The 15,386-nt window shown below is 45.1% G+C and overlaps 1 protein-coding gene across 4 annotated transcripts in view; it reads right to left on the reverse strand.

Annotated features, from left to right (window-relative positions):
• The window catches only part of CNOT10 (CCR4-NOT transcription complex subunit 10), a 118,532-nt gene that overhangs the window by 89,903 nt on the left and 13,243 nt on the right, over positions 1-15,386 (reverse strand). For 2 of the 4 annotated variants that reach the window (XM_069958624.1, XM_069958621.1), the window contains exons 1-7: positions 12,273-12,382; positions 10,979-11,079; positions 7,874-7,968; positions 7,275-7,436; positions 4,151-4,301; positions 3,427-3,572; positions 3,251-3,340 (exon numbers count right to left, since the gene is read on the reverse strand). In XM_069958624.1, the coding sequence (XP_069814725.1) occupies positions 3,251-3,340; positions 3,427-3,572; positions 4,151-4,301; positions 7,275-7,436; positions 7,874-7,968; positions 10,979-11,000 (666 nt within the window). In that variant the 5' untranslated portion in view covers positions 11,001-11,079; positions 12,273-12,382. The other 2 variants (XM_069958622.1, XM_069958623.1) reach the window with 2 other exon arrangements.

Raw genomic sequence — 15,386 nt, forward strand, 5'->3', positions numbered from 1 at the left:
GGTCGCATCCACCTCCTGTATAATCACTAAAACCCTCCACCCCCTGCCAGTATAATCATACCGATGTCTCCCCCGGCCCCCTCCATCCTGTGTATACAGTCCTTTTCAAAGATCTCTCACCCCATCCCCCGGTCTCGGCACCTCTTGCACTCAGCTGACAGTCTCTCTCTCTCTCTCTCGCTGTGTGTGAAGCAGGAGAGATTTCTTTCCTGCTCCGTACACAGTGCCTGTCAATTGCCCCGATAAAACTCAGCTGCCAGGAACTGTGTACGGAGCAGGAAAGAAATCTCTCCTGCTTCACACACAGCGAGAGAGAGAGAGAGAGAGAGAGAGAGACTGTCAGCTGAGTGCAAGAGGTGCCGAGACCGGGGGATGGGGTGAGAGATCTTTGAAAAGGACTGTATACACAGGATGGAGGGGGCCGGGGGAGACATCGGTATGATTATACTGGCAGGGGGTGGAGGGTTTTAGTGATTATACAGGAGGTGGATGCGACCTCCTTCACACTGACAGGCCGCCCGGGAACAGGGTGTCATGTGACCTCCCGTGTGCAGGGAGGCCGTTTGTAAAGCTCTGCTAGCTTTCTAACTACATAAACACCAAGAGGCCGGCCGAGTCGGGGAAGTCCCCACACTTCCGGTTCGGTGACGTCACAGAAACACGTGACTTACATAAAAATAGAGAGAAAGAGACAAAATTTATTATAGAAACCAATGAGATATAATAATTATATTACAAGAGAAATCAGTAGAATTAATATCAAAATAACCTGGAATACCCCTTTAAGCACGCAAAGATACCTAATATGATTTATATATATATATATATATATATATATATATATATATATATATATTTTTTTTTTTTTGTTACTTGCAAAATAGCAAAATGGAGGAGATTTAAATTTTTATTAAAGGGGGGGGGGGGTGTATTTCTTTATTTTTATTTTTTTATTTACAATTTAAATCCCTCAAGGGTACTGTTACAAGCAATGATCAGACTGCTTAGGCTGGGTTCACATTGCGTTTTTAGCATACGTTTAACGGATCCGTTTTATTTAAAGGACAAAAAAAAAAAAAAAAAATAGGGTCAGCAACATTTTGCGTCCGTCAAAAAAAAAGGGATCCGTTTTGATCCGTTTTTTTTTTTATAACGGAAGTCAATGGAAAAACGGATCAAGACGGATGCACACAAATGCATCAGTTTTTACAATCCGCTTTTTATCAGTTTTTTTTTTTTAAACGGATTGCAAAAACTCAGTGTGAACCCAGCCTTAAACTGTTCAATGCTATGCCAGTGCATAGGATTGCTCAGTGATATCAGTGCTCTGCTACTACCCGAGGCAGACTATGAGCAGTTTGCAGATCGGACCACACAGGTAAGTATTACACCGCCAACACTAAGCACATTACTGATAGCAGCCATTCCTTACCCTCTATGAAACGAGTTCAGTGACTGAGCTCGTTTCATAGAGCTGTTGCACTCAGTACCAGCCACAACGTATCAGTATGTCCCATGTCATGAGGGGTTTAAAGTGAAGTGCTGACAATTTTACATAGTTGTTGGGAAAAGGATACACATTACTTTTGACTGGGCTGTCTGTGAGAAAACCAAATCAAGATTTAGAACTTAAAAAAAAAAATTCTGTCAAATAATTGCTTGTATGGGCATGTCCACACCGCATTTAAAGTGATAATGTCACCTCATGTAAGCTTAGATGCTGCACATTTGATACATGCCTGTATAAAACTTGTTTGTCTCTAAAATCACTTCTTTTCATCAGTGGACAGTGTCTACTAGGCTTCATGAAGTTTGGACCCCCTCCCCAGCTGAGAGATGGGGCACAACTGCTATGAAGCCCTGCCTAGGAGACACTGTCTACCGATTAAATGAATCCAGTGTAAGGGGGGGTGTAACAGTTTACTTCACCTTGGTACAAGATTTACTATATTCTTGCACACATTTATGTACTTTACAACACATTCCAAATTATCAGGCAGAATAGGTTTAAAATTAATGAACTTAAAGCAGCACTATCATCAGGTTCTGCCGAGAGACAGATTATCTGACAGATTATCTGCCAAAGATTTGAAGCCAAAGCCCGAAACAGACTTTAAACAGATCAGGTCATAAAGGAAAGCCTGAGATTTCTCCTCTTTTCAAATCCATTCTTGGCTTTGGCTTCAAATCTTTAGCAGACAATCTCTCAGATAATCTTTCTGTGTAAATGGACCCTTAGGAGAAGATTGATTCCGAAACCGCTCCTCTGCGCCGCTGCATTGTTCTTAAATTTACTAATTGCCTCTATGCAAATTAGGGGCTGAATAGCATTTGGGGCTTTACCTAGGTCCGGGAGCACAACTCTGTCCCGCCCAGTCCGCCCCCTGGGCCTGCTCCCCTCCCGTCCAGCCAGCCTCCTCCCACTATGCATATTCCAGCCAGCCTCCTCCCACTATGCATATTCATATATGCATAGTGGGTCTTGTGCCGTGATTACAGGCATCATCAGACCCCTCTGCGGCAGCACAGATCCCGGGAGGTGAGGTTGGCAGATGACAGGCACGCTGGGCTGGGGATAAAGTACTTCTAAGTACAGCCGATATGCAGGCGTAGTTACAAGACCCACTATGCATATATGAATATGCATAGTGGGCAGAGCGGCTGGGCGGGACGAAGGAGGCTGGCTGGGCAAGCTGGAGGGGAGGGGGCGGACTGGGCGGGACGGAGTGGTGCTACCGGACCTAGGTAACGCCTCAAATGCTCTTCAGCCCCTAATTTGCATAGGGGCAATTCGTGAATTTAAGAACAATGCGCAGAGGAGCAGTTTTGGCAGCAATCTACTCCTAAGGTATTTGGCTTCTGTGGCATATCAGCAGGTTCTCTCGGCACTCGCCACTTTAAGCGTCATCATGGTACTGCGAGGGAGATTTGTTCAGGGCAGAGACAGGTTTGTGTAAAGGCATAATGAAGGTTTCTGCCAAATTCATCAGAGAGCAGCAAACAGGTATGGGTATTACAAAGCAGATATGGGAAGCTGCAACGCCTCTGAAGTCACACAAACCTCAAGATGCATGATCATCCAATGACTTTCAGTTCAGTGCATAAATCTATTAGACATCCCTTCCCAGTACCCACAGGATGAAATTGTTGTCAATCCAGGCATTCATGAGAAATTCATGAGTAATTTCAAACTTGCATTTTCTGATCGATTTTTAATGGTTGATTTTCTGCAAAAAAAATTTTTTTATACCTGATGAATTTTACACTTTGCAGCTTCTAGCTGAGCACCTCCTTCAGCTCTTGTGTTTAAGGCTTCTTTGTTGTTACTGTTATTATTTGTCTGCAAATTTAGAAAAAAAAAGTCAAAGTGGTAAATGGTTTCCAAGCGTGTATACACATTAGTAGTTTGTGTTGTCAACAACTTACCTCATTGGTTTTACCATTTTTATTGTTACTTCCCTGCAAGATCATTTTTTCCAGTACCACCAAAAGGTGTAAGGCTTTTTCAGTTTGATACGTTAGAAGGTACAGGTCAACCAGCAAAAAGCATACAGCATGAGCAAATTTCTCTTCTGGGGAAAAACAAACAAACACATTATCCAGTATATAAGGAGGCAGTATATACTTAAAAAAAATAACTCGACCACCGGCTTCCAATTTTTAAAATAATTTTTTGGAACTTACATGAAAGCATACAAAAGAGAACAAAACATGTCAACTTGTCTATAGGGGGTATAAAACATGAAGAGCAAGTTGTTGAAGAAGCCAAATAAATGTCAAACTTATCTGGATTAAGCGTTTTAACCTTGTGGATTAACTTTAACGTATATAATATTAGAGGGATGAAAATGGTAGAATTGTTGTTTTTGGTGCACCCCTAAGCTGATGAAGGCCATGCTTGGCCGAAATGCGTCCTTGTACCATATGTTTGCTACACTACAATAAAGAAGCATAATCTACTTGGTGAGTGCCGGGCTCTTCCTAATATCTGAACATTTTTCTCACCTCGAGCACCACCGCCACGGAAGTGCCGTCTTCTACATATTTATACTTGCATCAATGACATGCCACACACACAAAAATTGAAAAAATAAATAAATAAATAAATCTACACACATTCATGTGAAGCATTCAATGGTCATGAACTCACCAAATGGCTCAATGAACTGATATAGCTTTTCTCCAATGGCAATGGCTTCCATGTGCTGGCGAAGATAATACAGGATGACTGCTTGGTTGTAATAAAGCATGCTGTTTTCCACGTCATCTAAGCTGTCTATCTCATCCACAGCTGAATGGACCTATATGCAAAGTGTATATAAATAAGTTTACAAATAGATATAATTCTATTTCTAAAATCATTGTGCCTCATCACTGTGGTCCTTTAGCATTTACAATACTTCCTATTTCCTCTGCATTGCTTGATACCTCATCTGTATGACCTATGCAATGTCTTTCACCTTTTTAACACTTGTTAAAACCAATAAAACATGTGAAAGTAAGTATATTTAGGCTACAAACCCACTTGGCGGGTCTGCAGCGAGTCCCCTTGCTGCGTATTTGCAGCGAGACTCCCTGCAGATCCCGGCCCTATACTTTTAATGGCAGACAAACACGCAGCAGGGATGTACATCCCTGCTGCGAGTTTGTCTGCAGCCCACCCCATTAACCCCTGATACTTCACCTGATCCCGGCTCCGGCGGTTCCCGATGTCTTCAGCAAGCTGGAGCGGGGACCAGGTGAAGTATATGCCCCAGCCAGCCGCCCGCAGCCCCGGGCGCCCCCTCGCAGCCCCTATCGCTTGCACGCCCACCCCGCAGCCCCGGCCACTCGATCGCCCCCCGGCAGTACCGATCGCGCCCCTGCAGCCTGGCCGCTCGGTCGCCCCCCGGCAGCACCGATCGGGGGGGGCGTGCAATCGGTGCTGCGGGGGGGGGGGGGGGGGGTGTTTGGGGCGATCGGGGCTGCGGGCGGCTGGCTGGAGCATATACTTCACCTGGTCCCCGCTCCGGCTTGCTGAAGACATCGGGAACCGCCGGAGCCGGGATCAGGTGAAGTATCAGCTCTGGCAGCCGGGGGGTTAATGGGGTGGGCTGCAGACAAACTCGCAGCAGGGATGTACATCCCTGCTGCGTGTTTGTCTGCCATTAAAAGTATAGGGCCGGGATCTGCAGCGAGTCTCGCTGCAAATACGCAGCAAGGGGACTCGCTGCAGACCCGCCAAGTGGGTTTGTAGCCTTAAGCTAACAAGCTAAATCAGCAACAAGATTTAACACATTCCTCCTTAGGGTACCTTCACATCTACCGGATCCACAGCGGATCTCACTTCTGCGGATTCGAAGCGAGAACCGCTGCGGATATGGTATTCATTCACCCCTATGATAGCACATATTCGCAGCAGGATTAACATCCCGCTGTGAATATGTGCTTTAACTCCCTGGTGCCCGCAGCCCTGCCGTCGCATCCCCGGCGCATCTCCCCATCCCAGCCACATCCCCCCCATCAGCCCACCCCAAGCCCTGCAGTGAGGCTGCCGGCTCTGGTCCCGCTCAGATCAGCTGAGCGGGACCGGAGCCGGGAGCCTCACTGCAGCCGCGCCGCCGGGCAGGTAACGTATGCTCGCGGCGGCGGGCCGGAGATGGTCTGATGGGGGGCATGTGCCGCCGCCGGGGATGGGGGATGCGACAGTGGGGCTGCGGGCACCAGGGAGCTAAAGCACATATTCACAGCGGGATGTTAATCCCGCTGCGAATATGTGCTATCATAGGGGTAAATTGATACCGGATCCGCAGCTGTTCTCGCTTTGAATCCGCAGAAGTGAGATCCACTGTGGATCCGGTAGGTGTGAAGGTACCCTAAAAGGGGTTATCCACCACTACAAAAACATGGCCACTTTTACCCCTACTGTTGTCTCCAGTTCAGGTGTGGTTTTTAATTAAGCTCCATTTACTTCAATGGAACTGAGTTTCAAAACCCCACCCAAACTAGAGACAACAGTAGGGGGAAAGTGGCCATGTTTTTGTAGCACTGGATAACCCCTTTAAAGGGGCTATCCAGAGCTACAAAAACATGGCCACTTTTCCCCCTCCCATGTCTCCAGTTCAGGTGTGGTTTGCTATTAAGCTCCATTTACTTTAATGGAACCACACCCACACTTCAGTTTGAAACACCCAATCTGGAGACAAGAGAGGAGGAAAAGTGGTCATGTTTTCATAGCGCTGGATAACTCCTTTATCATGTACGTTGTCCCCCGTTGACTGCAAAGGCTTCACCTTCTGAGACTCTCTCACCTCAGGAAAGACAGCTCGCTCAGCAAATCAATGAATACAAGGCTGTCCAGTCTGTGTCAGTAATTTGCTGAGCAAACTTTCACTCCCGAGGAGAGTTTGGTGGAAATGGAGGTTCCGCAGTCAGCAGGGGGACATAGAGGCAGAGCAGACAGGTAAGGATAACATGTTTATTGTTTTATATGCACCTTCAGCAATATGTTAAAAAAGGCCAATTGCCGGAAAACCCGTCTGATCTAGTAAAATATAAAATGATTATACCCATACTGTGAATGTCATAAATAAAAAAAGAGGGGGAAAAAAAACCCACAATGTTTGCTAGTTTTTTTTTCTGTCACATTATCGGGAAAACATTTCCCATCTACACAAATATGACACTAACGAAAACGAGAGATTGTGGCGCAAAAAATATCGGCGATCTGTGCATAGAGTCTGCCTGAGAACAGACTCTATGCACAGATCGCCAATCTGACAGGACAGAGGTAAGTGGTTTAACCCCGTCTGCAGCATGGTCCGATCAGTTAGTGACAGATGCTTATCCTGTCAATAACTTCCTTAAAGCCAGGAATGGATTTGAAAAGAGGAAAAAATCTCAGGCTTTCCTTTATTACCTGATCTCTGTTTACAGTCTGTTTATGGCTTCAAATCTTTGGCAGATAATCTGTGTAAATGGACCCCAAGGGATTAACGACAAGCAGCTGTGAGGCTGTATCATTACCTTTGGCACCAGCAACACTGATGTGTACGGGACCACTTACATTGAACTGGTTCCGCACACATTAAAAGCCCCTTCACTGTATGGCAACAGTGTATATATACTGTATAATCTCTATAAATATTTATATATATATTTATTTATTATACTCCATCACAACACACACCTTACATGTATGGCATGACCGTCTGGGCTTTAGCTCATAACATTAAAATTTGAGAGAAAGTCGAAACTGGTGCAAAATGTATGTATTATAGTGATAGATCGCTTACCTCATTTCTGAGCTGGTTTAACGTCTGTTTTAAGTTGTCTGTTGTAGTCTGGTCACTTTTATAAAACTCAGCGACTGCCATATTCAAAATTATTTTGTAATCATCTCTGTTTATTTCTTTCAGCTCGTTAAGGTGATGAAGACAAGCTTCATAGTTTCCTGCCTGGTATACACAAAATGATTCCATCATGCACATCAAATAAACATCACACATGTATTCATACATGACCATGATGTATGAAGCCCTCTTATGTGTGGACCATAGGATTGGCAGAAACAATAGAATAGTTATCAGACAAATTAGAAATAGGTGAAAGAAACTCTTCTTGTGCAATGTTATTGTGCAAAGAGACAGCACTTTTAACAGCGAGCAAACATTTTTCTACCTAGAGGATTACTTTTTGGCAAGGTGTCTCAGTAAATTGCTCTCACTCTAATATATAGAAGCTGATTGTGTTTCTGTGAAGGGACCTGGTCCACAATTATCTAATTGTGCATGCTGTCATCACTCAGTCATCTACCCCATCACTACTGTAAAAAATAAAAGCAGCTTGCATGTAGGTAACCAAATTACAGATTTAGATATATAAAATAAATTACCGTAAATGTCTGGAAAGAACTCCTCGCAAGCTCTTTTTCCTGATCAGAGATACCCGAGCAGTTAGCAGAACCCTCATTCTTTTCCGTACCCTGTTCTAAAGAGGATAAGAAAACAAGTTACAACTGTGTTCAAGTTTCATTATGAACCACATAACTTCAACACAGAAATAAACCCTAAAATATACAAACACCCTGGACCTCATTGAATGAAATATTCCAGTTGCAAATCTTTATTGATTATATAGTGAAATTGAGGAATAAAAACAAAAATCATCAATATAAGTCAAAATGGATATCCCATGGGAGGTCTGGATTTGGAATGATACTCGAAATCAAAGAAAGGAAAATCAAATTACAGACTTATCCAACTTCGGTGGAAATGTCCTGTATGACCCATCCACAGTCGGTGGTGCGACGTGGTGTTGGTGGAGGGAAAGAGATGTGAAGTCCCAGATGTTCTCAATTGGATTCAGGTCTGGGAAAGGGGCAGGCCACTCCATAGCATTAATACCTTCATCATATAGGAACAGCCGACACACTTCAGCCACACAAGGCCTAGCACTGTTATGCTGGAGGATGTTGCAGGCAGCGGAACATTATTCACGGAGTCTCCAGACTTTCACGTGCTCAGTGTGAACTTGCTCTCACCCATGAAAAGCACAGGGTACCAATGTCAAATCTGCCTATCTTGGTGTTTTCTGGCAAATGCCTATCACCCTGCACAGTGTTGGGCAGTAAGCACAATACCAACTTGTGGACGTCAGGCCATCATACCAGCCTCACACAGTCTGTTTCTGACAGTTTGAGCAGACACATGGATAAGTGGCTGGATGTAATTCTGGCACTGCTCATCCTGTTCCTCCTTGCACAAAGGAGGAGATAGCGATCCTGCTAGTGGGTTGTTGCCCTTCTACGGCCTCCTCCACATCTACTGGTGTGCTGGCCTGTCTCCTAGTATCTGCCCCGTGCAATGGACACAATGCTGACAGACACAGCTAACCTTCTTGTCACGGCTTGCATTGACGCGACATCCAGGATGAGCTGCACTACCTGAGTAACATTGTGGGTTGTAGACACTGCCTCTATGGGTAAGAGCAATGACAAAATGCAAAAGTGACCAAAACAGCAGCAATGGTCTGTGGTGGTCACCACCTGCAGAACCACTCCTTTATAGGGGTTGTCTAGCTCATTTCTACCTGTTGTCTGTTAAATTTGCACAACAGCAGGAGACGATGATTCACAATCTGTGTTACTTCATAACTGGACAATGTGACATTGTGTTAAGTGTTCCCTGTATTTTTTTGAGCAATGTATATACAGTATACTATTATTGCAGCTCAGTTACATTGATGTGAATGTAGCCAATTTGTAATATTAGACCCATCCTAAGGAAAGGTGGTGTGGTGCTTTTTTTGGAAGAAAGCAGCAATGGTTATTATAATTCTCATTATCCTATTTGATTACTTATAAAAAGTGGTTAGTTAACATTGTGTTTTATCTGGTCCGCAAGGCCAGTGATCTAGGTGGAGCAGTATCTAAGGGGATAAAATGTCACATAAACAAGGAAATGAGGAGGATTAATTCAATCATATATTTATTTATTCATCCCCAAGTAACCCCTTTTAAAGCAGACCTATCTGCAGCTTTTTAATGCCTAATCTAAGGACAGGGTACAATAAGGCTTAAAACCTTGAATCTGGTGGCCCAGCACTGATATATAACAGAAATAGCATGCACATCAAGGGCTAAAGCCCAGGGGGCATTAGCCTGGGCTGCAGAAGTCCAACAGATTGACCCCTTCACTCTAAACTAACTTTCCCAGGCCGCCAGTATAAACCTACAGACCTTAGGGTATGGGCACACTGAGGAATCTGAGCGGAATTTCAAGCGGATTCCACATCAAAATGCACACGGAATCCGCTTGAAATTCTGCCCATAAAATATGAACATTTCTATTTTCTATGAACAATGAATAAAGGATGAAAGGAGGCACTCACCAGCAGTGTATTCAGACCATCCCGCTTTTATTGCTGTGCGCAGGGGGGAGACAAGTTTTGCGGCTTAGTGCCGCTTTCTATTTTCTATTGTGTTTAATAGACTTTCCAATCATTCCTACACAGGGCTGAATTTCCGCCAGGAAAATTCCGTCGCCGATTTGAGTTCTGCCTCGAGAATTGACATGTCAAGGGGCTTAAATTCTGCTTGAAGTCCACTCAAATTTTACCAGAGCTGAAAGCTTTCCTCTTCAATTCCTCAGTGTGAACATATCCCAAGACTGACAGGTAGTGTTGAGTGGACCTGTCAGACTGTTCAGAAAACGTTGCCAAACCCAAACAGTTAAATTGGTTGTGTCATCACATGTGCTCTAAAGCAGATACCTTGGGGCTGAAGGACTGGATGGCAGTAAGAGAAGAATCTATGGATTAAGGGTATAAAGCCCTTAGTTTAGGCATTATAAAGCTGCTGGCCGCTCTGCTTTAAAGGGGTTATTCAGCATTAGAAAAACATTGCCACTTTCTTGCAGAGACAGCACCACTCTAGTCTCCAGTTTGGATGGGGTTTTGTAACTCAATTCCATTCAAATGAAAGGAGCTTAGTGTCCTTTTACACACACATCTCTCACAGATTATCTGACAGATTTGAAGCCAAAGCCTGGAATTAACTTGAAAAGGGAAAATCTCAGTTCTTCCTTTATGGTCTGTTCTCTGTTTATAGTCTGTTCCAGGCTTCAATGATCTGGCAGATATTCTGAAAATAGAAAGGGGGGGGGGGGAGATGCAAAACGCTCACTGGTAGGAGCAATAGTAGGGTGAAATCTGAAATCTAAGCCAGTAGCAAAAAGTTTTGGTAATCTTCTGCTGACATGTACAAAGACAGAAGTCCACACTGGGCAATTGGGTTTCCAAAGAAACTGTACAACACTTTTTTGCCCAAATCCTATGAATTATCATGGGACCTGTATAAGAAACCTGCTTTTTGACACCTACAGGAGATGAGACGACGACCACCTTTTTTTTTTTTTGGTTTGTCACAACTGGAAATGACAGAATCTCAAAACTTTTAATTTAGCTGGAAACACGATCTTTAAAAACAGAAGTGACTTACCTCCTGCCTTATCTGCTGCCATTCTCTACCAAGTCCAGAACAAGTATTCTATAAGATTCAGTCTCTAAATTCTGCTTAGCTTCAAAATTTAAGTGTCCTAGCTGGAAAAGAAAAATAAAACTATAAGAACCAACACTTACACCATGTGACCTGTCAGAAGCTGTGATTAGCGGGGGTCCATCTGCTGAGATCCCCACTGATTGTTTTAAAGGGAACCCGTCCCCCTGGGAGAGCGGGCCTCACCCACCCCACCCCTGGATAGAACCCCGATACTTACCCCCTGCTGTCGCTGGGAAATCACTGCCGCATGCATTATGCAAATAAGCAGAAGAGTCAGAAGCTCAAAGGAAATCACTGCTCCAGTGATTTCCTATGGGCATCAGACTCATGTCAGCTACTTAGCATAATAAGCGTGCAGAGGAGCGGCCGCGATTTCCCAGCAACAGGAGAGGCAGGAGGGGGTAAGTTGGGGTGTTGTGATTGAGGCCCGCTCTCCCAGGGGGGCAGGTTCCCTTTAAGGGTATGTTCACACGTACCGGATCCGCAGCGGATTTCTCACGGCGCATTCAAAGCGGGGCTGGGGGTGGGGTGTTAATGGGGTGAGCTGCGGACATACAGCGGCATGTGCATCCTGCTGCGAGTTTGTTGCCCATAGAGTTTACTGGGCAGGGATCCGCAGTGCGTCTCGCTGCAAATACGCAGCAAGAAATCCGCTGCAGATCCAGTACATGTGTACCCACCCTAAGAAAGGGATAAAAAGCACTCAGATTTATTCCAGCAATCAGTGGGGTCTCTGAGGCCGGACCACTCACCTATCAAATGCAGGTACAATGTGATAATGTGTTACTGTCGTTTAAAACACTTTGGACAGGACAGGCAAACATGTAAAAGTTATCAGACACTCACCCATCTCTAGATGTAACCGGGGAAAGTAGAGGGCAGAAAGCTTTACTCCCTGGCTCAGAGCTCAGTCCGTCTTGTTACAGGAGACGGGCTCCATAGACTTACAATGGAGTGTGACATCTACACTGCACACAAGCTGTGGGGCGCGCACTGTCCCCTGCAGTCATACACAGCGTGCTGCCGGCTACTGCTAATCAATGGGAAGCGGACAGCACAATCATGATACAGAGCCGCACACTACGCTATGTGCTGAGCCCAGAAGATGCTGTCACCCGCCACAGATCGTTACATCTAGCACCGCCCCCGGATACGTCCTACTCGGGTCCGCTCTCGTTTGAGTCCTAAAACCGCTAATTACCTAATGACATGCTCAACCGAGAGCGGTACCTACCGGAAAGAAAACCCGCCGACCGGCCCCACAGCTGAGACTCCGCGCCTGCGCACTGTACTGCTCCGACTCACGTCCAAACTCTGCGTTTCCGGTGTCTGAACGTCACTTCCGCGCGCCCGAACGCTCATATTATACGTCGCTTTTTTAAGGAGCCATTTTTCTGAAGACCATCTGTATAGGCGGGTATAGGCTTTATGGTGACAGCCCAAACGGGGGCGTTCCAAATAGTGGTTGGATTACAGCTCTAGTCTCAAAAGTCAAATGAAAATATGACAGCTAGAATATGACTGGTTGCTACTGACTACTGTACGTGCCGACATGTCAGAAGTGCATATGGGTCGGGGTCCAGCCGCTGAGATTTCGTCTTAGCAGTTTATGAGATAAAGGGGCAGAGTGCGCGCTCCTGCCCCTTTTGTTCTAGCAATCGGCGGGGTTCTCAGCAGCCGGACCCCGACCAATACGCGCTTCTGACATGTCGCTCTGACAAGTCAGAAGTTTTTAAAAATTGTAGTTACACTTTAAAACCAATGTACCATCAAGTTTTTTACATGAATGCATCGGTGCCAGCGCAGGAATTCCGATGCCGCTCGCCTTTTTTAGAATCAAAGGAGCCGTGTCACAGAGGGGCGGGTAGGTGGTCACACTGGGGCCGGCGGGTCTGCCCCCAGTGCTTCTTGCTGGGCCAGTGCCTGGAAATAGACCAGCGCTGTGCACAGGAACTGGGCAGCAGATCCAAAAAAGGACCATGGAACTGGCATCCCTGCACTGGCACTAATACATTCATGTAAAAAACTTAAAACTTAAAATTTATTTTATACTTTTCAAAGGGGAACTCCGAATAAGAAAAACTTGTTTTCCATTAAAAGTACATTAAAAGTTAAATATATGTGTCTATATAATGTATTACCATATCTGTGCGGTTCTGTCATACTGGTAGCTGATAGAAATCCAGGAAGTGAAGGATAATGGCCTCTGTGCAAATCCACTTTGTCTCCTGCTCCTTTTGCCAACCCCCCTTAGGAGACAAATCTTCCATGCCTCTGTCTCACATTGTGTGTGTTTGCTGAGATCAGGCTGATGATGCAGACAGGGGGCAGGGCGTGATATCCCAGGAGGCTTGGCTGGATTCCCCAATCCCCTGAGTGATTCACCATCTCTGACCAGCCAGAAGCAGGTGTTGCACTGATTTCTCTAATTGTGCAGAAGTGTGCAGTGAAATTAGGGCTGTGTTCACACATGTTGGAGTGTTAATGCAGTACTGCAGCGTATTCACAAAAATGATGCAGTAACACAATGATGCTAAACAGCAGAGAGGATCAGAGCCTTATTGTGGGGCTCAACTTCAAAGATAAAAGATGCTTGATCATAATATGTGCGTGGAAATGAAAAGAATTTTTTTTTTTAAAGTTCTTTACTTTATTTCAATATCAGCGTTACAGGTAGAGAATACAGCGTGCTGTGTGGTGTTACAGTTAGAGAATACAGCGTGCTGTGTGGTGTTACAGGTAGAGAATACAGCGTGCTGTGTGGTGTTACAGGTAGAGAATACAGCGTGCTGTGTGGTGTTACAAGTAGAGAATACAGTGTGCTGTGTGGAGTTACAGGTAGAGAATAGAGAGTGCTGTGTGGTGTTACAGGTAGAGAATACAGCGTGCTGTGTGGTGTTACAGGTAGAGAATACAGCGTGCTGTGTGGTGTTACAGGTAGAGAATACAGTGTGCTGTGTGGTGTTACAGGTAGAGAATACAGTGTGCTGTGTGGTGTTACAGGCAGAGAATACAGCGTGCTGTGTGGTGTTACAGGTAGAGAATACAGCGTGCTGTGTGGTGTTACAGTTAGAGAATACAGCGTGCTGTGTGGTGTTACAGGTAGAGAATACAGCGTGCTGTGTGGTGTTACAGTTAGAGAATACAGCGTGCTGTGTGGTGTTACAGGTAGAGAATACAGCGTGCTGTGTGGTGTTACAGGTAGAGAATACAGCGTGCTGTGTGGAGTTACAGGTAGAGAATAGAGAGTGCTGTGTGGTGTTACAGGTAGAGAATACAGCGTGCTGTGTGGTGTTACAGGTAGAGAATACAGCGTGCTGTGTGGTGTTACAGGTAGAGAATACAGTGTGCTGTGTGGTGTTACAGGTAGAGAATACAGTGTGCTGTGTGGTGTTACAGGTAGAGAATACAGTGTGCTGTGTGGTGTTACAGGTAGAGAATACAGTGTGCTGTGTGGTGTTACAGGTAGAGAATACAGCGTGCTGTGTGGTGTTACAGGTAGAGAATACAGCGTGCTGTGTGGTGTTACAGGTAGAGAATACAGCGTGCTGTGTGGTGTTACAGGTAGAAAATACAGCGTGCTGTGTGGTGTTACAGGTAGAGAATACAGCGTGCTGTTTGGTGTTACAGGTAGAGAATACAGTGCGCTGTGTGGGTGGGACCACAATGAAATCATAAATTACTGCAAATAATTCAGTAACACAATGAAACTGCAATGTGTGAACACAGCCTAGATGTTCTGCAACAGCTTTGGGCGGGGAATAGGCAGGGTGGAGGACTGTAATGAACAGCTGAGGGAAAGCATTGCATTCTGGAACCTGTAGTACTGTGTACAACTGATAAACCAGGAACTACAGAAACACAAAACAGAACAAAAAAAACCAAAACAAATGAATTTTTGGTAGTTTAAAAAATTAAATAGATAGCTAAGTAATGCTTTATGCTTCTGCAGAAGTTTCTTTTTATTTTTTTTTCACCTCTACCTGGAGTTCCCCCCTTTAAGTCCTCTTAGGGATCAGTGCTATGCAACAACATAGCACTAAACAGTTTAAGCAATCTAATGCTATTGCATAGCACTAATCCTTGAGATAGGCGCTCTGCTACTAGAGTCTGCCTAAGGGTACGTTCACACCTACCGGATCCGCAGCGGATTTGACGCTGCGAATTAGCATACACGCTGCGAATTAGCATACACGCTGCGGGCAGGCAGGCTCTTGGCCGGCAGCACGGGGGTTAAAGGGGCCGGGTCCCATACACGCTGCGTGTATGGGACCCATTCAAATTCATAGTACTGAATCCGCAGCGGATTTCGCTGCTAACTCGCAGCGTCAAATCCGCTGTGGATCTG

This window comes from Dendropsophus ebraccatus, chromosome 2 (assembly GCF_027789765.1).
Source record: "Dendropsophus ebraccatus isolate aDenEbr1 chromosome 2, aDenEbr1.pat, whole genome shotgun sequence".
Classification (NCBI taxonomy): domain Eukaryota; kingdom Metazoa; phylum Chordata; class Amphibia; order Anura; family Hylidae; genus Dendropsophus; species Dendropsophus ebraccatus.